The sequence below is a fragment of the Prionailurus viverrinus genome, chromosome C1, assembly GCF_022837055.1.
Source record: "Prionailurus viverrinus isolate Anna chromosome C1, UM_Priviv_1.0, whole genome shotgun sequence".
In the NCBI taxonomy this organism is placed as follows: domain Eukaryota; kingdom Metazoa; phylum Chordata; class Mammalia; order Carnivora; family Felidae; genus Prionailurus; species Prionailurus viverrinus.
In genome coordinates, this window is record NC_062568.1 from 131,023,168 (window position 1) to 131,049,096 (window position 25,929).

A 25,929-nucleotide genomic window follows, 5' to 3' on the forward strand; every position below is an offset into this window, starting at 1 on the left:
GGAGAGAGAGAGAGAGAGACACAGCACCAGGAGGGAAGGAGCAGAGAGAGAGGGAGACACAGAATCTGAAGCAGGCTCTAGGCTCTGACCTGTCTGCACAGAGCCCAAAGCCATGGGCTTTAGCCCACAAGCCGTGAGATCATGACTTGAGCTAAAGTCGAATGCTTAACCAACTGAGCCACCCAGGTGCCCCCAAATTTTGGTGATTCTTTATCGAACTTCCCCCCAACTGAAAACTGAATGTGGTCCTTGTTATTGTTTTTTGAAAGATTTTTACTGTCATAATATCTTAACATTTGAGAAACATATGAAGAGAACATCAGATCATGGTCTTTTTGTACTAGAAGTCACCTAATTGCCTACCCATTCCTGAAAGATAAGAAAACTGAGACTAAATCAGGTTAATGCTTTGATCAGAGTTGTATAATTTGTCAGTAACAGAATAGGACCCAGAAAGCACCCTTTGCTCAGTGCTTTTTCAATGTAGAAAGGCAGTTATGAATTAGATTCTTGAATGTGTTTTCCTCTGAGAGTTTATTTTTAAGTATATTTGCTTCATGACTGAATCACTGTGTGATGGGAGATGTCTATAAATGATATAATCAGGGGCAGGTGTTCCTTTTACTTCGACAGTGTGCATTATGGGAATTTAGTAGTGCAGACAAAAAAATGTTGAGGTCCAAACTTCCTTCATTTGATAAGGGTATGTGGAAAATGATGATCATTTTTCCCCCTAAAGAGATTACAGAATTTATATCCCTTTGGAATCCACAGTGAAACTTCGAAAATACTACAAATATTTCTTTTGGAAGCAGATGTATGTAATATGCTTGTTTTTCAAATTAGCTGATCATAAATACTTTATATACTGTATTTAGTACTGAATTATAGCTCTCTAAATTACTTTTAAGTATATGAAAAGAGGAAAGTCTTAACAAGGCAAAAATATTTCTGTTTGTAGTAATGGGAAGTAAATTACCTTGTAAAAATTTTAATTTTCCCAAGGTAAGAATAATACAAACCCTCAAAATTCAAGCTTGTGCATAGTCCTCTTTTTATTATTATTATTACTCATTTATTTATTCAGCTGACATTTGTTGAGCAGCTGGTATGGCTAGCTGCTGGAAGTACTGGACTAAATCAGCAGTCTCTCTGCCCTTGTCAGACACCCTCCCCCTCACTCTCCTGCTCCAGACACCAGGATCTTCCTTCAAACCCTCCAACCTGCTGAGCCTCCTGCCATCTCATGGCATTTGCACATCTGTTTCCTCTGCCTCCTCCTTTTCTCTTCTCAATCTAGTTGATTTCTACTCATCCTCGAGATGGCAGGAAGAACTTCCAGGATCCCTTAATCCCATTGCTTTATGCTATCACAATTCATCTTTGTTTGCAGAGAAATGTTTGTTTGTTTGTTTGTTTGTTTGTTTGTTTAACTCCAAGCTACAGAAAGGAAGTATCTGTGTCTGTTTTAGTAGCCATTATTTTCCCATGGCCTTGCACCTAACAGGCACTCAAACAATATTTGTTGAATGAATGATTGTCCTCCTGAGACCTATCAGCTATTTGTGGATGCAGTTAATTAAAAAAAAATAATTATATAAAAATGTGAAAAATGTGGGGATATGAAGAAGTAAATTAATAACCTTTAAGAAGTGAGGAGGTAATTGAGGAAGGCTTCTCAAGAGGAAATGCTACCTGTGTTATATCCTGGAAGATACCCAGGAATTTGTCAGATGAGGTGTATGAGTGAGGAATTATGCATTTTGTATTAAGGGAAAAAGCAAAAACAAAGGCAGGAAAATGGAAAGAATATAATATGTTTAACTAAAAATACTGCTTTTGTATTAGCATTACCAAAGTCAATATTGTACTGTCGCCTTATATATAGAACTTTAACAACACCTCTTCAATAAAAAAAGATTTATGCATCCACTATGCTGGGAGAATAGATTAATATCTGCCTAGCTTGCAAACAAATTTCTTCTCAGTGGGTTTGTTCTGAGAAGTTCACCTTAAAAAAATGGCAAGATGGGAAGAGGTGGGACATTTCACAGCTTGAATGAAAATGTGGTACATAAGAAAAATGTATTCTCCAAACTTATTTTTAAACAAGTTTCTCTTTCTCTTTCTGTATACTTAAAGTTGAAAACTTAGGTGTCTCATCATATGAAATTCATGTATTGGAAGAATATCCATTTTAGGTGTGGGAAATAAAGGAGTCAAAAAGAAGTATACCTCTATCACAGAGTTTCCCTTGACAAAGGGAGATTCATTTGCCCCCCTGACTACTCCCACCATCCTAGTTTCTAATGCGTCTTTTCATTGTTGACAAATTAGGTTTGCCTACACTGACTACCCAAATGTGGAATTGGTTACAGAAGCAGTCTCATCAAAACTGTTATTGATGAAGTAAAGAAGAGATCACTTGGAGAAATGAAATAATGAGTACCAAGTCACTGCTAAGTGTAACTCATCATGCTATGTATCTGTAGACATGCTTGGCTCTGTGGTGTGGCTGCTAATTTCATTAAAAACCTTATGGATGTACTAGCACTTATATCTTACATATTTTATTCCTCATGATCTCTCCTGGTTATACTTTTTTTTTTCAAAATTATACCACTTCACTTCTGTATTCTACAAGCTCCCTTGAATTGGCTTGGAAGATATTTTTCATTTATGTTTTTCATTTATTGAGCAGCTACTATGAGCATGATGTTGTTGGTGCTCTTCATAATTATCTCATTTAATTTTCACAGGAACCACGTGGTAATTATTATTTTACAATTTCACCATAAAACTGTGCTTCCCAGTAGCTACTGAAAAACAGTGCTCATTTATTCCATTGTATTCTCCATTGTTCGTAGATAATCATACATACAATTTACAATGATTTACGTTATTGAGCACTTATAAGGCAGGCACTAAATGTTTTACATATGTTAATTTTTTTAAATCATCCCTATAATGGTATGATGTCTAGCCTATAATTAGCAAGATATAGGAAAAAGTTGGGGGCACAAAGAATTTAAATAATTGTTCTGGGATCACAAAGCTAATAAGGATAGAGCTGGGTTTAAATCCAGAATCCATCACACTACATTTCCTTTTTGGTGTTTTGTGATAAGTACTTAATGGATTGTATATGGGTAAAAGAAGAGAGATCAGTTAAGAGATGATCTGTTTGCGACTGAGATGAATCCAGAAGTAGTTGAGCAGAGAGCTCTATGCCACTTTCAGTAGATGGTAGTAAATACTTCTAGTCTTTCACATATCTTCCTCAAGTTCTATATTTCTTGGCCTGCCCATAAGAGACACAGACACACGCGCACACACACACACACACACACACACACACACAGTCTGAAGAAAAAAAATCCACTTATTGTATTTTTAGCGTTATATTGGTGTTGAAGCTAGAGGAGTGAACAGATGGGGGTACCTCTAAACTTGGGGCAAGTCTGTGTATCTCTCACCTCTCCATTACCATACCTTCGCATCATGAGAACGTATATTCATGAGTCTGACTTCTTCACTGTGAGCTTCTTGAAGGCAGAGTCCATGTCTTGTTCATATTGGTATCTTTACCATCTACCTAAATACCTAGCAAATAACAAATGCACTGTACGTATTTGTTGATTGAGGAAGTAGGGAAGGAAGGAAAGAACAAAAGAACAAAGGAAATAATATGTTAAGATTCCACAGACCATGAACACATTTAAGTTCTATTACCTTCACTGGAATTCTTCATTCAGCTTTCTTAAATTTATTCGTGCATGTAACATACTATGACAACATTGTCAGTGTTATAATGAGAAGCATAGTCAATGGAATTTTCCATTTTTACAAAAATATATATTATTTGCCCCTAGCTTTTTTATTTTCCTATTTTTACAGTTTAAATTGTATCAAGCTGTAGGCAGCTAATTTTGATGACTATGTTCAAGGTATTATTTCTGAATTTGTGTCCTTTAGCTTGTAAGCTAATTTTTTTTAGAATAATTTTTTGTAAGAATGTTCTGATAATGATCAGGCCATTTTCACATTAGTTCCTTTACCAAGCAGTGCCATTGCCTGAAATTTTGGTCCACCTTAAGATATGAATTAAATTGTGAAGATTAAGCATTTATATTCTTATCTGTTTTTCTCCCATATTCATTAATTTCCTGAAAGTTCTGCATATTCTTCATGTGCAATGTCAGCGTCAACTCTTAGGCATAAACTCCTAAGGACTGGAATAATGTCTAAGTTATTTCAGAGAGAAACTCATAGGGAGTAATAGTGGTCTGCACAGCAACTTTAATGGGGACATTTTGACCTTTACTTTTTTTTTTTGCTGCAGTATATAATGTTCCAAATGTTGCATAGTGACATAATTATTTTGGGCTTGGTCATGATTATAGATGTGAAATATGTTTTTATTGTATCTATTATGACTTCTATTTGTGATATTGTAGAATGTTTCTAATTGCTTTTATTTTGTCTGTCTGGTATTTCTGTTGGAAAGACTGATCTTCCTAATTCCTTGATGGGTAATTTACATATAAGAAAATGCTTTGTAAAGATATCAGGATCTGCAAGTATTATTGCTGAGTACTTTGTTAAGTAAATGAGGAGTTTTGTTAGATTGTTTTTTAAGGCAACCATTTATGGAATATATAGCATAATAATGCTATAACATGCATGGCTTTTATCTGTTCTATCAGAAAATCTTTCTCAGGTTCTCTGGGGCTACTGGCTATCATTACAAGGAAAACTACTAGAGAAAGGAAATGATGATGCCTACAGGCTGGGCTTTGGAGAAAGTCAGACCTGGATAAGAGTCCTGAATCTGGATTTCACAAACTGTGAGGCAAGCTCTGACATTATCATATGCTATTAAGATTTTAGAATGAAATAGAAGAGAAAACTGTCAATCACAGACCCTTAGGGTATTTTTATTAACTTCTTAATGATCACCAGGATCACAGAAATAGGAAATAAAATATTTCAAACCTAAAACAGAGAAGGGAATTGTGTACCTTATTGTCTTTATCTTTAAAGTGAGAATTACAACAGTACCTATCCCATCAGGTTCTTGTAAAGATATAGTGAGTTAATATTTATTTCTGCCTCATTGAGTGAATATGAAGATTAAATGAGATAATACTTTTAAAACATGGCATAGCGCTAGCATATAGTACTAGCTTTAAATAAATATTTACTCAATAAATTAAAATATAAACATTTTCCATTATATGTGTATATTATTTACATAAGTATGAAGAAAAATTATTAAAAGATATATTTTTTCCAAACATTAACAGCAGTAACTGGAGTTATTACTAAAATTCTGGCTGCCTTTTTTATCCAGTTTCAAATTAATCTATTTCCAAGAAAACCAACAGCAAAGACAAAGGAACACAACCATTTCTCACTGAAAGAGGAAATAGAAGAGACACCAGGAAAGTGAACCAGCTGTTGCATTCCAATGTGATAATTGCTTTGATAAAGGAACCCACAGGGTGCTTTGGGAGATTGGAATGGCAAGTACCAGGGAGCTCCATGAGAAACACCTAAACTGAATTCTGAAGCAGGCTTCAAGTGTGGCTTTTGAGGCAGAGAACATACTGGAATGCTTAGAGGCTGAAAAATGACTTGTGCTCATAGAACCAGAGGGCTCTAGAGTAGGACAAGTGGTATAGCTGGAACTGTAGGAATGAATCAGGTAGGAGCCAAGGCTTAAGGGTCATTTTGTCAAAAATTCTCCTGTAAGCAGGAGAATGTCATGATCTTTAAAAAAAATTGTGCTGAATACATTCTTCTTTTACTTAGGATCATCAACATAGATTCCAATTAGGAATGAATATTTAAATTTAAATTTAATTTAAATTAATTGTGTGCAGGCAGGTGTTTACTTTTTGAAAGGGGGAAATGACATCCTTTTTATGGAGGAAAACTTTTAGATAAATTGTGTAGGTTGCACTCATGAAACTGAATAGTTCCAACAGGAAGAAAATCCAGATCTGGCTATTGCTCTCCAAATCTGTTCTTTCAGCACCTGAAATATAGTCGCTGTTGCACTTAGAAAGAAAAAAAAAACCCTAGACAAATCTCTTTTACATGAACTAAGTCCAGTTTATTTTTAACCGTCTTCAAGTAAACTTCAGTAAATTCTCCCCTTCACCAGCACAGAACTTAGAACATAGTGGTTTTTTCATAACTTTAGGTTGAATTATTCCTACTGTGCTATAATACCTAGATAGCTAACATGTGGATAAATTTGTTTCTGAATTCTATTATTGGTGAATGATATAGTATTATTTTAAGGCCAAACAGTTTCTTCCACTGTTGTTTTAACTTAATGAGTCCCTTCAGTACTTGTGCTATCACTCACTCACTGTTTATTTGAGGAGACCTAACCCTTTGTTCTGTTAGCTTTTGTGAACCACCAGCTACTCAGAAGTATATTCCATTGTTAAAACTCTTTTTAAAAACTCTTGACTGAATCTTTCAGAAGACTTTTGGAGTTTTCAGGGAAAGGAAAAGAGACTATGGCAGCATCATTGGTTAGTTTTTCCTTGGTCAATTCAAATGACCAAAGTAAAAAAATTAAAATTACACAGGATATTGTGATTTTAGTTGCCAGTGTCAAAGTATGTTAAATTTTAAATTACATGTTATACTTGCTCATTACAAAAAAAAGAACTCAAGCCGTATAACATTGTATAAAGTTAAATCTAAAATACTAGCCCACTGCCCTTAAGTAGGTTTACATATTTACACATATTATTTTTTCATAGTTAATGTGTCACGTAAATCCGGGAATTGTATCATAATAAATAGCCTATTTTATTTGTTGATTAAACTATTTTACTTTTTTTCTATTTTATGTCTTTATTATTAGAAACCAAATAACAGTCTGTTAGTATTACTATTACTGTTATATTATTTCTGAAATTGCCTTCACATAAGTCACAAAATATACAGCTTTTTCAGTTTTGAAACTTACTGATAAGTTGACTTTTAGGGCATCTATGACTAATATATATCACTTTTTTGTTACCTTCATATAGAGGCTTCATTGACATTAAGTTAAACATACAACAGGTGGTTCAAAATTTGAGAAGATAATTTGCACAGCATATGGATATGCTATAAAAAATTATGTCTTTTTTTCTAAGAAGCCTGGAAAGATCCTCAATATAAATCAAAGAGTTTATGACACTACTGGGGATATAGTCCAGGTGAAATAAGATTATTGAGTAGTAGGAAAGCTATAATAAAAACTGTCAGTACTGTCACCCAGTTCCCTCTAAGGTCTGTAAAGGATCAAAAGTATATTGAGCATCATCTAACAGCTGCCTAGAATGTGAGGGGAACCACAATTGTGATGAGCAACTGTATGCTGGGTTGGAAAAAATACACATAACTTGTAGTTAAGTTGAAAATGGTAGGTAGGATTATAAAATGTATTGTGAGGCTTGATTTTTTGAAAATGGCTACCTGCTAACTAAACATGTAACTGATTTTATTATGGGTATATATATTCACATGTATATAAACTTATTCAAATTAAAATGGCATATAAATACAGGTATTTTATTAATTATAAATAGTTACCTAGGGAAAGACCATATTTGTACATAGATAGTATATAGGAAAGTGCTACCCTTCCATGGAGGGTAAGAAGTTCTTTATTGCTACCTTACCATGTGGCAGCAATTGAGAAGAGGAAGGGAGTGCTTTTGGCCTTGGGCTCAGAAGAAGGAAATGTGCAGCTGTCTTTTGTCATCCTGAATCCGCTTTCATCAGACACCAGCTGCCTCTACCATGCTGCCTAAGTCCATTCCCAGTGAGGTCAAAGTCATATACCTGAGGTACAGTGGTGGGGAAGTCAGTGCCAGGTCTGCCCTTGCCCCGAAGATCTGCTCCATGGTCTGTCTCCAAAAAAGGTTAGTGATGACATTGCCAACGCAACTGGTGATTTGGAGGATCTGAGGATTACAGTGAAACTGAACATTTAAAACAGAAAGGACCAGATTTAGGTGGTACCTTCTGCCTCTGCCCTGAATTTCAAAGCCATCAAGGAACCGCCAAGAGACAGAAAGAAGCAGAAAAACATTAAGCACAGTGGAAATATCACTTTTGATGATATTGTCAACATTGCCCCACAGATGCAGCACCAGTCTTTAGCCAGAATACTCTCCGGAACCATTAAGGAGATCCTGTGGGCTGCAAGGTTGATGGCAGCCACCCTCATGACATCATAGATGATGTCATTAGTGGTGCTGTGGAATGCCCAGCTACGTAAGAACCACAATGGAAAATATTTCAATAAAGGATCATTTGACAGCCAAAAAAAAAAAAAGGAAGGGAGAAATATGTCTAACATAGGCATGAAAATATGGAGGTACTAGGAGATGATCTGTGGAGCAGGAATAAAGAAAAGCCTCTTTTATCACATATATTCTCATATTTCCAATTTGCATTCCTCAGATAAATGCTTGGCTATACATCCATAATAAAGATAAGTTACACTTTTAGTAAGGATATAGGTATTTTCAAAAGCACAAACTTCACAGTATATTGTGTAGTCCAACCTGTCATCTTAGAATTTAACTAATTTTTAAGAGGAGATTATTTTTTACCTCATACTATTAGCATGGAGCAACAAACCGAAGCCCTAAGAAGAAAGGATTCAGTATAAACAGCCTTGGATCACTGATGAGATTGACATGTGTTTTAGGGATTTGATTCCTGAAGAAGTGCAGTGAATAACGAGTTTTCCATAAACATGTATGAGCAACTCCATATGGGCCAACTGCTAGCGTAGATACTGAGAACCAAAGATGAATTATAGTCTCTGCCCTGGATGAATCTGTAGTCTTTTTGTTTTATTTTGTCTTGTTTTTGGATTGCATTAGGTAGAAGTTTCTTTTCCCCTCATTCCTTTCATTCATTCTCTCACTCCACATTATTGGTACTTAAAATGTATATGATCCATGGTAGCTGCTGTGTGTCTTACAGAGAACAACAAATATGCAGCCAGAACTTGCTTTTGATAGTAAGCTCTGGTATACTCATATCTACACATGGTAAAATCCCACTTATGCTCCTACTCTAGCATAAGTATCTCTGTCAAAGAAGGCTTCTCTGATTCTCCTGAGATAGAAATAATTTCTCTTCCTTTTGAAAACTCATAATGAGAGAATGAAGACTTTAAGCATATATTTATGTTTGTCAGATATCCACTCTGTTTACTGTCTATAAATAGCAGTAAAACATTGTGCTGTGACTCTTAAGCAACTCCTTCCACGTTAGAGAAAGTACCATATAACTTTCAGAGCATTTTAATGATTATAAGAAAGCCTGTTAAGTAACTAAAGAAGTACATATTATTAATGTGAATATATAATTTAAAAATTTATAATAAATTTCTGAAGTACAAATTATTCTCTGCGTTTGCATGTGAGAAAGCTGATGCCCAGAGAATTTAAGTCATTTGCCTAAAGTCTTAAAACCAATAAAGTGAAGTCAGTAATTAAATACGGGCACTCAAGCACCAGAGCCTTCTCTCTTCACCTGTGTGCTATGCTTTCTCAGTGAGTACATTTAAAGGCTTTGGAGAAGCAAGCACATTTGAGCACTTAGTTAACATTACAATTTACATAAGTCTGTGTGTGTGTGTGTGTGTGTGTGTGTGTGTGTGTGTGTGTACACATATACATATTCAGTCTTATTTTTGCTGGCTGCTTTTAGAATAGCCAGATTTTGCAAGGAACTCTAACCTAGGTACATGGCTTATCACTATGTCATTACTGCAAGACAGAGAAAGCTCTTTATCTTCTTCTTGAATCTAGCATCTTCCTTAGTCTCCTTAAGTATTCTCAATCCCCACCATCTGTAAGATGGATAAAGGATGGTTTCCTAAGAGAGTGTTGCCAAGAAGACCACCCCTTCAGGACATAAAGCAGAGCTTTTATCAATGATATTCTCTGTTTTTCTTAATTATTAAAGTCTGCCTCTGTAGACTGCAAGTGACTGGGATCAAATTATATTAGAGATTTTAATATCTAGATGTCTCCTAGGCAGAAAAACATTAAATAAATATTTTTATCTTTGTTTTATATTCGTCGACTTTAACTGTTTCTATATTATTGATATATAAAAAACATGAATGTGTAATATTAATTAATAGTTGCAGTAACTTATATTTTATTCCATTTCAACAATTTCAACAATAGTTGGTAGGTATGATGCTCTACTCTTTAAATAAATTGGTAACAGAGAGAAATTGGAAATGAGGGTGCTCTTTCCGTGCTACTACAACCTTTAGTGATCCCATTCTCCCCCGTAAGTCTTAGCGTAATTATCATCAGTACCATACATTTGGCAAATACATTTTGTTTTCTTTACACATTATGATACTGTTGTTTGGTAATGTTATTTAAATCTTGTCTTATTGTTTAGTATTTCTATTTCTAATATTTTAAAGCCCCAGTAGATTCTGAAAGCCTTGAGGATTGACTCCCCTTCCTTTAGTTAGACTTGTTTCTCTTTTCATACCCACTTGGTTTTATCTTCTGTATGTAGCAGTGGTGTGTTTATTTTCTTTCAGCGACTCTTCCTACAGTTATTCAGGTACACTGATTCCACCCCATCCTTTTTTTCCACCTGTGTGCGACACAAAAACTGATTTTCAATTTCCATCTTCTCTTGTAAGAAAGAGAAAAATCTAAGTTTAAACTGCTCTTAAGAGCAGCATCCTCAAAGACTTATGATGATACTCTCTTTGTGTAGTAAAATAGGAAAATGTGTTTAAAAATTTTTCAGAAGGTTGTATGCACTAAGTTTTTATGGAACTGTTTGATTTGCTTGTAGGGTAAGATATACATGAATTTGTGGCTTCTTCTGCTCTTGAGGTTTTTTAGCATACTTAATTAAAAAAATAAAATATGTTTAAAAAGTGTCTTTCTAATAGAAGTGGCTATACCAAAGTTATTAAAATGTAATAAAATTAGCTTCCTAAATTTAGGAATTAGTGCCTCAATGACTAAGGTTATATAAGCCTTTGAAACCATGTGAGATTGTAAAACCCTAATGTTTTCATCTTGACTTGAGAAGCTTCTTGAAACCTTTTACTTTTTTTTCCTTAAACTAAAATTGGACTCCAAGAGAGAGGATACTGTAGCCTTTTTCTAGCTGTGACATCTTAACTGCTTTTTTCTGTCTTCAAATTACTCTGGCAAGGAGGCAGTGATGTTGCAAAGAGATAAGGTCAGTAGAACATCATCTTTTAAAATTCTAACCTGTCTTCATACGTGAATGGGATAGTCCTGAGTGTAAGATGGTAAATGCATTTTAGTAGTTTCCTCAACTGCCTTGGCCACTGGTCTCCTTATACTTCTGGGAGATTTCTGGAGCCTCAATACTCTCATCTATGAAGTGGAAATAAAAGCCATCTTATTAATTTTTAAGAATCAGTCATATATGAAGATCAAAAATGAGTATCAAAATTTAACTGAAGGCCTTCCTTTTAATTAAAAATATACAAAAAGTGTAAAAGACATTTTTTAGCCACTCATATCTGAGAAAACCAGTAATTCTCTGATATAGACTACAGAAAGATTGTAGAAGAGTTTTTAACTATGTTTTATCACTAGACTCATGATCATGATAATCCAACAAGATATTTTGAGTATCGGTCCTATGAATTGTGTTCTGTTCTAAATCTTGCTTGTTTTGAACTGTCTTAAAACACCTATAAATGAATGGTAATTTCTAGAGGATAAATAGTCTAGTTAAAAATTATGTTTTCATATTACCTACAAATTATGTAATTATTAAAAGTCTAAAACATGAATATCACTGGTTCAGCATCACCAAGACAGATTGGTGCACAACTTAAAAAGTTCAGTTACCTTTAACAATGTTGCTATACCTTCCCAGCCAGCTGACTGTAGAAGCTGGGCCAAGATATATACTACGAATATTCAAAGTTAGTTCCAAGTATCCCTGAGCTAGTAAGAATTTGTTGTGTAATTAGAGAAGCAGAGTCAGGAAACATATAGGAGAGGCTATTAATTGAATATTGAGAGATGTAAAGAGAATATTTGGCATCTGAGAATTGCTCTTGACTGTTTCATATATCAGAACATTGAATTGGTCTCATTATGTTTTAAAGATATCAACCATCTTTCTTGGGTCTTTTAATTGTGATGGGATCTGGTACAAGGATTGCAAGCTGTGGAACTCAGATATATATTAAACACTTCCAACCCCCCCCCCCAGGGGTTGATTTACATTCCTTGATTTACATTCCTTCCATTCAATTATGTGCCATTTCAGTAGAAATATTGCCAAATTGGGGTAGGATATTAGACTACATATTTGCCTATACTGGTGATTATAGGGTATGGAGGTTAGGTCCTATACCTATCCACTACATTTCAGTTAGTTAGACCTTGCAAATCAAGGTAGATCTTCCAAAGATCTGAGGTAACACAACATCAATGTTAGGAAAATATCTTAAAATTTTTCTAGGTAAATATTAACTTGCTCAGTTTGATTACATATAGACTAGTGTAGATTATACATAGCCTGATCAAACAGTGCTAACTTGATTGAACCCAGTCTAGCAAAAAAACAAAGGCAATGCAATATGAGTGGGGAAAGGGCAGAGAAGCAGAAAGAGAATCCTAAGCAAGCCTACACCCAGCACCAAGTCCGATGTGAGGCTACATCTCACAACTGTGAGATCGTGACCTGAAATGAAATCAGGAGTTGGACACTTAACTGACTGAGCCACCCATGTGCCTCTGATTTATTTTTTTTTTAATTGAGGAAGAAACTGTTATTTAAACTCATGGATTAGAAAATTCTTTAACAAGCATAGGTCACAATTCCAGCTGCTATGGATGCTTAACAATAAAAGAAGCAGGCATCTGTTCTCAGATGTGTAAAGAATGAAATGTTCATTTCTTTACTTAGTATAATTTTTTTTGGTGTTATTCTATAGAGTAAAACTGTCCAAGCTCACTAATATTTGGGGAGAGGAATCATGGCTCCCTTTCCCTGGAGAAAGATCTTTATATCTTTAATATTTTTTGTCCCTTAAGTAGCAGTACTAAAGTTTTCATACATTTTTTATGGTCATGTTGAATCATGAAAAATTAACATTATTAAGGATTCTATATTTTGTTCTTAATGAAATCCATTGTTATGCCCTCTATTAAATGTGGAAATGAAAAAAGTTTATCACTAGTAAAAAATCTAAGATGTTTCATTGCTTTAAAAAATCTAAAATACTCCTTTTGGTATAAATATAATTATTTGGGGATTAAAAATATTACATGATTGTTTATCTGAATTAACTTTTGGCTCTTATAGTGCATTTAAAAATAAATTGCATTATAACAGAGTAACTTTGAAACATAAAAGGGGAATTAAATGAATGAAGATAAAAACAAGTGTAATTTAAATGTTACTTCTTAGGAAAAATTTATGTAGAATGGTGGTTTACAATAATTGTTGACATATTCCCCTAAGTACTGTGTCTGTGATTTTTCATGGTATCAATCATTTAAAGCAATTTAGGTAATAACATTCTGACATGCATTTCTGCTATTTTATTTACACCATTTGCCTACATCATTGTAATGCAGTACCTTTCTGATTTGGTACAGTAAATGCACTCTGTAATATCTATTATGGCATGGTCAAAGGATAATTTATTGTCAAATAGAAAAATAGGTCAACACTAATGTCACTTGATGATCAACCCTCCCCCCCCCCCAAGTTTAATAAAACATCTCACCAGTATGCATTCCAGTGCAGTGGTTGATATTTTATTAGGACTACCTGGCTATAGCAGTAGTGTAATTACTGAGCTGTCAGAGTGATAAGTGGGATTAATGGCAGCCCGATGCACTTTAGTCTGCAGAGCGCTTAGAGAATTGCAAGATGGTATTATTATCAGAGTCTGCCCATTCTGGCATATTCATGGCACCAAAGAAAAAAAGAATGCTACAATTCAGGTTTGCATTGCCCTGCCTCATTAACATCTGACATTTCCAACAGCTGTTATTTGTGAACTAGCTCAATAATAAAAAGGGAATTATTTGGTAAAGAGGCTTAATAACCACAACTAAAAATCCTTACATTGTCAGTGCTGTTAAGTGAATCTGTTTATGTTGAATTTAAGATTTCTCTAGAAGAACAGGACAATACACTGTGCATTAATTTGGCTCATTCATACCTGCTGACATTATAACTTTATATTTTAATTGCCTTATTATTCAGGTTGGGTATTAGAAAAAAGAAAGGTAGGAAACTTGTGAGTTCATTAGGGATAAGCAGAATCTATATGACATAAATGATATGTATACACATGCACACAGACATATATATATACATACATATACACATATGAAACAAATAAGTACATTTGTTACTTTATTCCTGTGAATTGCCAGATATTTTTAAAACTGTTGAAATGACTTTTTTTTATAAATTAGAAGATATTTAAGATGGCATATTATTTGACAAATTTCTAGCTATTTTATTTTACTACATAATAGGAGATCCTTTCAAACCACTAATAATGCTCAACATATTTATCCATGTGAAGATAACACATAAAGTATCACCTCATTTCAACATCATAGACCAAATAGACCATGTATTATGCTCTGTTTGCATTGTTTTGCAATGTATGCTGCTGATTACACTTTCAAGAAGTTCTTTTTGAACTCAGTGACAGTGTTTTAGGGAAAAAATCATAAGTATGAGAAGATAGGAATTCAACTAAATGATAAATGTGAATCTAACAATGGCATTTAGAGAAATGATAGGGGAGAGGTTTAATGACTACATTTCAGAGAAGACAATTGATTATGAAAAGCCTTCGGTACTCATTGTGTAAAATTTAATTTAGAGAGAAGGCTAAGGGCACAAACCAGAGAAAAGAGATCAGATTTAAAAACAAGATATTAATTAGGTGCTGAGAAATTGGTTCAGACAATGAAGAGAACTCTCCTACTCACAAAAGAATGACAAGGAGACCAGTATTGTTTTCTCAAAGGAAATGAACCAAGGTCTTTACACATGGAAGTAGATAGAAAATGAGCTAGCTAGTCACCTTTGTCACCAAGCAGTGTAGGATTCATTCTCAATGAAATTCTTGGAGAATTCTGGACTTCTTACAAGAGTGACAGTGGTGTATCTTAAGTTTCAGATCTCCAGCCTGATTCTTCTCTACTCCTGATCTCACTGTGTGACAGACCAGACTGCATTAGTTTATGTACCTTGTACTTTTCTCCAGACCTGGGTACATACTGACTTATTCTCTTGAGTGACCTTACACTCCAAATCCCACCCTTTTCCTCTTCCCTAATGCCCACTCATTCTTCAGTCTTCCTTTTGAGTGTTACTCCTCCCAATCAGCTTTCCCTGACTCTCCGCCTCCAGTACTACAGTTCCTCTGATATCCTCCCTGAGCATGCTATTTTCACCCAAATTCACATTGACAACTACAGTTGCATTTATATGTGTGAACTTCCTTCAAATCGCAAGGTGCATGAGAGTAGGACCATGGTGGTCATCAATTTTATATCCTCATATTCAAGGTTCTGACATGTAACAGGGACTGATTAGATTTTTATTAAGTGAATGAATAAATGAATGAATAACACACATTAATGTGCAAATTAAGGACCATTCTAGCCCGTGGTTTCAGTCCTGAAGTAGTAATTAAACAATCATGATTCTTGCTGTGTGGATCGAACCATGTATAGCAGAATCACCTCAAAGGCTTTTTAGTTTTTTTTTTTTCAAAATAGTTTCCCAAGCCAATAACTCAGACTCAGGAGGGGCTCCTCTGTGGAAACTGTGACATTTACCAAGCTGGTCCTTAGGTACACTAAAGTTTGAACATGTCTCTGGTCGGTTCTCCAGGAAGCAGATTCTGAGATGGGATTAGTATGCAGGAAATTTATTAGAAGATCAACATTTGTGCAACAGTGAAGGAATCAGGATTGGACAGACAGCCATAATAAAGGCTGCAATGGATTTCTGCAGACTTGTTCCCCAAGTCTGGGCAAGGGGACTGGGCTCTAACCTCTTCATTGACCTATAATTGGAAGCAGGCTGCTACTAGAAAGGGGACACGACCTTGGTTGAGCCTGTTCTCTTTGACTAAGGGCACAGCAGCAGGGGAATAAATGCTTCATTCTGGAAGGGGGTGGATCTGGGCTATGCATTGAAGCATGTACTACAAAGGCCAGTTGCCGTGTGAATAGTTTGGAGGTTAAAGAACATCAGAAAATTGGAGGAGAGAGAGATGATGGGAGGGAAAGAAGGAGGGATAGAAGAAATGTGGGAGACAAAGTGGGAGGGACGAAGGGCGGAAGAAAGGACGTTACAAGCAGTAAAATGACAGGGACTTTGCTTTTGTGTGTGTATAATAATTGTGGGCTTTAAGGCATACAAAACTTTTATCATTAAAGACTGCATTCTCTGAGCATTGTCAGTTTAGTGAGAGGTCAAAAAAGACTGATTTAGTAAATGAGTGAATGATGTATCTTAAATAAATATGATCCTTTTAATCTCTAGGAGGAACATGGAGAGAAGGGGCAGTTAACCTGAGTGGTGCTATTTTATACATCTCAGAAGGTGTACAAAAAATGAAACACAGATACTCTATGTTTACTGCTTAAAAAAAGATTTTGTACCTAAAAATAGCACAATTTTATTTGTTCTTACTAGACACTAACTCTGAATGGGTGTAGGGTAGAGAATATATATAATATTATCTCACTTACCTTATAGTTTCTTTATCTGGTTATTTTATTTCTTAGGTGCCTGAAATGTGCTGATGCCCCCTGTCAGAAGAGCTGTCCAACTAATCTAGATATCAAATCATTCATCACAAGTATTGCAAACAAGGTAAATTCATATTTAGCTCTGCAAATAAAATTAACAGCATTTGATCTTGATGTCTATCTACTATGACCTGTCTTGGTAAATTGGGTTAAAGTATTAGAAATGTGATTTCTATAGGCATGTGAAAATGTAGCACATTGTATTAATTAGCCTCTTCCATGTTTTGATATAATTATTGTAAAAATGCATGTTTATTGTTTATTGATTTAAAAAACTAGTTTGTGTTGAAATTAATGATTTTTTCATCCAAGGCACTCACTGAATAGATTGACTCTAGCTTAAGCTTGGTAAATGCTTATAGATAGGAACTGTCATTGATTATCAAAACACATTTCAAATTTATTAAATATCTGCTTTAAAATATGTTTTAGTATGAAGCCTGGCACACTGAGACACGTCAAGGAATTGGACTTTTCCCTGGGGCTAAAATTCAAATAATTTTATTTAAGATTCAGAATAATTCATACACACTAGATAGACTTATAACCAAAAACCCCAACACCAAAATATAGAAAATAGGCTTTTGTGAGCATAAGTAGAACAAAAGGAGTTTTAACCTTTTTTTTAAAACCAATGTAAGACTAAGCACAGTTTTTCATTCACTTAGTGAATTTCTGATTAATTAAATGATTAATTAATAGTATCTTTTCTTTGTGAAACGAGTATTTGTGAGCTCTTCGCCAAGTGTCTGATGCTTTATCAAATGAGCAGGAGATGAAGGAGGTCTTCCTATAAGGATGTAGAGAATTCTTTGTTTCACAAGGTTTGACATTTATGTTCTAAAATGCTGTAAAAATCCAATAAATGCTCCTTCAACAACCAGGTACCTTTTTTATAAACATCATTTCTCAATGTCAATTATTTTTAAAAAAGTATTTCAAGAGAAAAATGGTACATTTATATAGTTTTAAGATTTCAAAAGAAAGATTAAAACTTAGGTATACAGTATGATATTAATCTACATGGTCATCTTTATTAGGATTTTAAGTGTAGGTTAAATTTTAGATTGACCACTTATTGTGAACCCAGGAAAAATTGCTTATTTATAGAAGAAAGACAGCATCTGTCCTACAAGGTTGTGGTGTAAACTAAATACTTGTATGTGAAAATCTCAAACATATTATTATTAAAAAATAATAATTTATTATTATTTAGAATTATTATTTAGAAAATAATAATTTATTATTATTTAAAAATATTTTGTTGATATGGAATTATTAATTATCCTATTCATTCAATATGGCAAATGGTATACAAGGGATTACTATTTTTATAGCTGTTATATTTATTGAGTAGCTGCTATGTACCAAACACAGTGACAGGTATTGCGTCCCTGCTATGGCCCAGCCTTTTAGAAGTTCATAATTTATAAGCAAAAGCAGGTACATAAAAAATTTAAAAAAACCACTCTAACTATAATTGAATGTGGTTAGTGCTGCAACCTATGCAATCTAGAAAGTGTATTCAGCATGCACAAAAGCAGGAATGTATATATGTGGTAAGTTTAGGCAGATGTAATAAATTCATTGTAGCTATAAAAGGGCCTAGATTACATAAAAAAGAGTGATGGGAAAGAGACAAGGCAATTAGATTGGGATTCACTTGTGAAAATATATTAATTCTATGCTCAATATTTGAGACTTAATCCTAGACATAGAGGAAATTATCAATGCTTTATATTTGTTTTGTAATTAGGAAGAAGAATTCTAGGAAGTGATCTCATTTATTAACTTCATGGTATACCACACATCTATCATCACAAGACCTTTGTCTTATATGTGAAAATAAATAATTTATGTGAAACTTATATGTGAAACCTTCTTTGTTTAATAATGACTTCACAGAAAAGGAGTGAAACAAAATGTCCAGAGTTTGAAGTCTAATGTGTTTTGGCTAAAATTATTTCCAAGGTACCAGCCTTGACTTTAAGCATGAGACAATATTACAATTATGATCCATGCTGGCTGGATGTTCCCTAGATATTCCAAAATTCATTATTGATATTGTGATTCTCATTAGCATATACTCCATTCATTCAAGGTTTATGCAATTTTATAGGAAAAAAAAAGACAAATGGAATAATGGTATTCTTTGAGAAGTTTGTAACATGTCTAAGTAAGATCAGAAGCCTATTTTAGAAAAACTTTCTGTTTCATTAATTTGTTTTCTTTATTGCCTAATGAAGTGTTATACTTAGCTATTTATTTAAACAGATTTTATATGAAGAGAAAATATTTGGAGACTTTTAATTGAAAATGTGATTTTTCTATAGACATTTAGGGAATTCTATCGTTAAGTAGTGTTTTGTTGAAGAATCACTGTAGTAATCATAAAAGGTCAGATATTCTTGTTCTTTAAAGCCTTCAGCTTTTTAGGTATTTACCAGCTGTGTACAATGTAGGCTGTCCCACACTGCTCTGCCAGTGGACCTCAACTCAGGAGGGGGGTTCTTTCCAGGTTGAGAGGGTAATTGAATCGCCAGACTCAATGAGCCTTGTGCCTGTTTGAGAAAAGGATGTCACTTGTATTGTATTGTGTTAGGTTTCTGTGATTCAGTGGAGTTTAGGCCAATACTTCCATTCTTTATTTTCTTACAAACTGGATTACAGCTCTAGTTTTCAAAGGTACAGTCAATTCCATTGTACCTCCTCAGTCAGTTTTTCTCTGTTTCATTCATGCAGGCTGTTGTTCTCAATTGTATCTCTCAATCGGAAGTACACGTTTCAGAGTCATCAAACTGTGAATACTGGGTTATATTTCTTGATAGCTTCCCTTTGGAAAAAAAAAAAACAAACAGCACTTTATATCAGAATGCATGAGGCCAATCTATAAATGTAATGAAAAAGAATGACTGTTTTTAAAAATGTTCTTTTGTTTCATAATGCTTTATTTTAAACAATAGAGGTACTTTCTCTTTTCAAAATGTTCAATACAATTGTAAAGCATTGATTTTTCCACCTCTTTGCATATTTTATGGAGTCTGTGTGCCCAGATTTGTGTGGCTTTTATACCTAGATAAAAAAAATTTAATAACACATATTACAGAAAAGCTGACTAAATGAATCAATGTAAAATAAAAATCTCTTCTTTATCATAGAACTCTACTGAAAGTAACTAGAAGTCAGAGGAGCAACAAAATTTAACCAGCAGAATTCATTTGATAAATGCTATTGACAACAATATTTTAATTTAAAATACTGATATATGTGTGTGTATGTGTGTGTGTGTATACTCACATATATACACACATGCATGTGCCTGATGCAAGTGTTACAAAACAGAAGTGCAGTCAGTAGATTTACTTCATCCTCCTTTTAAGTTTGCTTTTCAATTGCAGTGGCTAAGTGGTTTAATACCTTTATCAAGTAAAATGTTGATCACTTCCAGAATAATCTTCTAAAAGCATAGCTCTAATTATATTACTCACTTGTTCAAAAAAAAAAAAAAAGTAGTGGCTTCCTAGGTCCTAGAAACTAATGTCCAAACACATAACTTATTATGTAAGACCATTAGGCTTTCTCCCACTATTATGACAGATAAATAAGGAGATGAAAAAATATTAGGAAGTCCATAACTTAATATGCAATAGTGTTTGAAAATATGAATATTTTAGATGTGTAAAATAAAAAGGTAGAGATAAGGTTTCCTTCAGTACCCAAGGTTAGTTCCCTCGCTTGTTTTGCTAGATGATAACTGTGAGCACCTCTGTTCATTCTAAGAGGACTGTCAGAAACTTACCTGCCTGCTGCCATAAAATGACACTCAAGAGAACACAGCTTTTAAAAACTCTGTTATGCTCTAGAGAGTAAGCAAGCCATTATCCTGCAGAGTTGGATTTGCCATTTGGTTGAAATAAATAGTTCTGAATTCATGTGTCCATTTCCTTTACAGTTAAGATGCCAATATTTGAATAATGTGAAAAATGTGTTTTTCTAGGACTGAATATATTCAAATTTTTACGACTACTTTATGGCATGGGTCTGTATCATTTAGGGTACTCATCTGAGTGGGTCTTCCAGCACAAAGTACTATACTTCAAATAAGCTTGTCCCTAAGTCATAAAACAATGTTTTCTGTATATCAATTTTATCCTTTTACAACTCCAAGACATAGTATTGTTAATGCTTTATTAGTCAATGTTTGATTAGCTTTATTCACATTTTTCCTAATTTTCTTCATTTTTTTCTTTTTCTAATCTTTTTATTTTACATATTGGAATTTCCATTGGAAAGTAGTTTACTTTTGCTTGCACTGATGCTATTGAAAAATTAATAGAAACTTAATTATTTCTCATTTGATATTACATGTCTTTTGTAATATCTGTCTTTGAACCTTAATTATTGCTCATTTGGTGCTTTAAAGATCTTTTTATTTTCATTGTTCAACTAAACAGTGATTTATCTAAGTTGGATTTCTTTTTATTTATCCTGCCTGGTTTGCCCTGGTGTTCTTGAATCTATGCATTGATGACTTTCTTCATTTGGGGGATTTTCTCTTTGACCATCATTTCCTTATGGAACTCTTATTAGATACATGTTAAACCTTCTTACTCTGTTCTCCATGACGGTTAACTTATCCTCTTTATTTTGCATTTTTAAAAACTCTGCTAGCTTTTAAATCATTTTCTAAGCCTGTCATTTCTTTAAATATATAAAAATACTCGTTTTTCATACTCTGGGAGTTCCACTAATGTTTCTATCAGTCTGATTATACTGTTTGTAGTTCTGCTGGTTCCACTCATCATGCTTTGTTTCTTCATATGTTTATTTATTTTTTTTTACTTTGCTGATTTTCTTTGAAGCTTTATCTGTGGGAATTCTGTGAGGATCGCAATGAATACATTTTCTTTACCAGGGATTTATATTTGCTATGTTCTCAGAGGACCTGGAAATGGGATCCAGTGTTCACCTGGTTTAGCAAATGCCTTTAAGATGATTCCACTTATTTTTCTGTCTTATTGCCATGTCATTTTCAGTCCTTGGACATGACAGATCATGAGTACATTCATGGTGACTTTTTAAAAATATTTTACCTATAATTCTAACTTTTTAAATCTAACTTATAACAAATAACTATTTCTCAATACAGGTGGAAAAGTACAATAATTTAAGACCTAATGGGTAGTCTAGAGCTATTGGAACACAGATTTTTATTAACAAATACTTAAATAGTAATTGGGAAGCTATAGGAAGAAAGAAACCTTTGGAAAAATAAGACAAAAAGATTTGCCACATCAAATCTTGAAACTAACTATACATCTTCTAAAATCACCATGCAGTGTTGGTACAGGAATACATTTCTGAGGCAGATGAAAGTCTGTAAAGAGAACCAAGTAAATATGAGAAGATAATGTGTAATGAAGAATGTATTTCAATTCAGTGGAAAATGATGGGTTCTTTGAAAAATAGTTCAGCACAATTTTGAATTTACTTTTAAAACCCTTCATTAATCCATGTAACATAAACTTTAAATGGACTAACTTTTAAATATTAAAATGTTTTAAAAATAATTTGGAAGTCATAAATTATGTGAGAACAAATTTTACTATGCACATTTTAAAATAAAAATTAACCAAACTTGAGACCAAGTGAGTTTTCTTTTTTTGTACCATGTATTAACTTCTCTGTTATCAAAAATTTCCTTGGTATTTAAATGAGAATAATAGCCTAACCCAGTATACACATGGGCAGAAGGTCGTAAACATTACAAAGAAGTAGTGCAAATGATTAATAGCCGTATTAGAGATGTCTTGCTTCTAAATTAGCCAGAAATATATAAATCAAAGGATAAGACACCACTTTCTCTCATCAGATTATTGAAGTTAAAAAGGTTTAATAACCTCTGGGCACCTGGGTGGCTCAGTCACTTGAGTGACTTTTTTTTTTTCCTATTGTTTATTCATTTTTGAGAGACAGAGACAGAGTGTGAGTAGGGGAGGGGCAGAGAGAGAGGAACACACAGAATCTGAAGCAGACTCCAGGCTCTGGGCTGTCAGCACAGAGCCTGACACAGGGCTCGAACCCATGAACTGTGAGATCATGACCTGAGCCAAAGTCAGATACTTAACCAACTGAGCTACCCAGGAGCTCCAAGTGACCAACTCTTAATTTCAGCTCAGGTCATGATCCCTGGGTCATGAGATAGAGCCCTGCTTTGGGATCTGTGCTGAGCATGGAGCCTGCTTGGGATTCTCTCTCTCCTTTTGTCTCTCTCCCCTGCTCACATGTATACACTCTATGTCTCGCTCTAAAATTAAAAAAAAAAAAAGTTTAATAACCTCCTATGCTATTTAGCTGAAGGGAAACAAGAAACCTCATGCAGTAGAAATATGTTTCTTTTTTTTTTTTTTTTTTTTTAACGTTTATTTATTTTTCAGACAGAGAGAGACACAGCATGAACAGGGGAGGGGCAGAGAGAGAGGGAGACACAGAATCCAAAGCAGGCTCCAGGCTCTGAGCCATCAGCCCAGAGCCCGACGCGGGGCTCGAACTCGCTGACTGCGAGATCGTGACCTGAGCTGAAGTCGGACACTTAACCGACTGAGCCACCCAGGTGCCCCAAATTATAAATATATATACCATTGTGCTAACAATGCTGTATTATGTGCTCTTCCTAGAGAAATGAAGGTACCACCATATAATGGCATATGTACACTCTATTTTATAGAAATTGTAGCATCATTCGAAGTAGCAAAAACTTGAGATGATATAGTGCCCATCATTATAAAAATTGCTAACTCTATATTATTTATTGCATATTATATATTATTTACTATATTTTATATTCATATTATGGAATGTTATGAGGCTATTCTTAAAATATGTTATTATATTTATTGACATAGAAGGGTATCTCTATTAAGTGAAAAAAAGTAAGTTGCATATTAATATGGATAACAGAATATTGTGTTTAGAAATAAAACCCAGTTATAAACAAAACATGGCATAGACAGATATAATTTAAACTAGTTTCCTGAGTTGATTGAGGTTGAAGGAGAGGTGAAGAGAAGTTATTAACTTTTTTTTTACAAACCTCCATGTTATTTTACAATGAATATGTATATTTTTAAATAAAAATAATAAAGTAGGGGCACCTCGGTGGCTCAGTTAAGTGTCTGACTCTTGATTTTGGCTGAGGCCATGATCTCATGGTTAAGAGGTCAAGCCCTATGTCAAGTGCTGAGCATGGAGCCTGCCTAAGATTCTCTCCCTCTCCCAGTGTCCCTCCTCCATTCCCTCTCTCTCTCCCTCTCTTAAAAAAATAATAAAATTCACTAGTAAAATAAAATATAATAAAGCTGAGAGGATACAGAGTAAAATGTGATAAGCCCTATTCTAAGTTTTTATTTTAGTGTAAACAGAAAAAGATCCAAACTTTTTTTCCCTCTAAATAAGTAATAATTCCAAATTTCTTAAATAATATATTCTCCCAATGTCCTAAAATGCCAAATTTATCATATATTTAATTCCATATTTATTTAGGTATATTTTCAAAACTTCTATTTGTCTTAGCAATCTATCTTTGACAGGACCAAGGTATTTTATTTACTATAATGAGTTATACACCTTATCATTAACTAAAGCCATTTTCCTGATATTATATTTATTTTCAGAATATCCTAACTCTTTTCTGCATATAAAACTAATTTTATAAAATAAAAAGGCTCTAAAAATAATTATTGAACATTGTGTTCAGAGTATAATAAAACATTAATTTAGAATTATTAATGCAAATGTATGCCCATTTTGCCTCATTCATTTATCTGTTGATATAACATTAACTGTGTATTCCAGAATTCAGTCTTTAATTTTAATATATAACTTCCCAATATTGAATCCGGCAAATGATAGGACACTGAATTTACTTGTGTTAAAAGACTGGAATATTATTTTCAAAATGTCCCGTCTTCTTTCTTGTACTGAAAAAGATAAATGGATATTACATTGTCTATTGAATCATTAATGCTTATGCAAAATCTATCTTGTTTCTGTTTTGTAATATCTGTCTTTGGACCTTTAAAAGGTTACAGTTTTACTTTTAATCACAGCTAATACAGTGTGTAATAATAACTCCTTTTCTTCATATTTATTTCAAAAGATGAACATTTATTTCTGAAAAACCTTCTGTAACTCAAAGCACTGTTAGTCAAGTCAATCTGTTACAAAATGTAAGTGATATAAAATGTAAAAGTTATGTCACTATAACTAAATGAGAAAAGATTTCCATTATACAACTTAAGCCAATTTTATATGAAACAAGTAATACCACATTGTTTGCGGTTGTATGTTATATATGGGACACATTTAAACATAAGCCTCAGTAAATATTTTTAAAAACTTCAATTATTTTAAAAATAGAACAGTGATATCCAGTCTTATGTATGTATATGTAAATTAAACTGGCATCACAACTTTTTTCTGTAGTATAATTAGGACTATGGAAAATCTGTGTGAACACATAAGATACTAGTTAGAATAATTTTAATAGTAATAGATCAAAATCAATGTAACAGAATCTAGACAAATGGAATTTTAATCTGTCTTGCTATCTCATTGTATAGAAAAGAAATCTGAAACCAAGCAAGGCTAAGTGACTTATCCCAGATCCCATGACTACTTGATAGAATAACTGAATTTTCCTTATTTTTTCACCAGTGTGTTTTAGGTCTGCATCACACTACACTATATAAATAAAGTGTGTTTGTTATTAGTCATTATTAAAATATAAAATATATTTGCAAATGACATATCTGATAGATAGTATACAGAATCTGTGAAGAACTTACCAACTCAATATCCAAAAAACCAATAATCCAGTTACAAAATGGGCAGAAAACATGAATAGACATTTTTCCAAAGAAGACATACAAATGGCTCACAGACACATGGAAAGGTGTTTAGTATCAGTCATCATTAGGGAAATACAAATCACAACCTACAATGAGATATACCTCACACCTGTCAGAATGGGTAAAATTAACAACACAGTATACAACAGAAGTTGGTG

General features: G+C 33.7%; 1 protein-coding gene and 1 pseudogene across 3 annotated transcripts in view; both read left to right on the top strand.

Annotated features, from left to right (window-relative positions):
* DPYD (dihydropyrimidine dehydrogenase) overlaps positions 1 to 25,929 on the top strand; it is an 864,530-nt gene that overhangs the window by 191,065 nt on the left and 647,536 nt on the right. For all 3 annotated transcript variants that reach the window (XM_047871842.1, XM_047871843.1, XM_047871841.1), the window contains exon 4: positions 16,839 to 16,926. In XM_047871842.1, the coding sequence (XP_047727798.1) occupies positions 16,839 to 16,926 (88 nt within the window). The remainder of the gene's footprint in view (positions 1 to 16,838; positions 16,927 to 25,929) is intronic.
* On the top strand, positions 7,798 to 8,293 carry LOC125173057 (60S ribosomal protein L12-like; annotated as a pseudogene).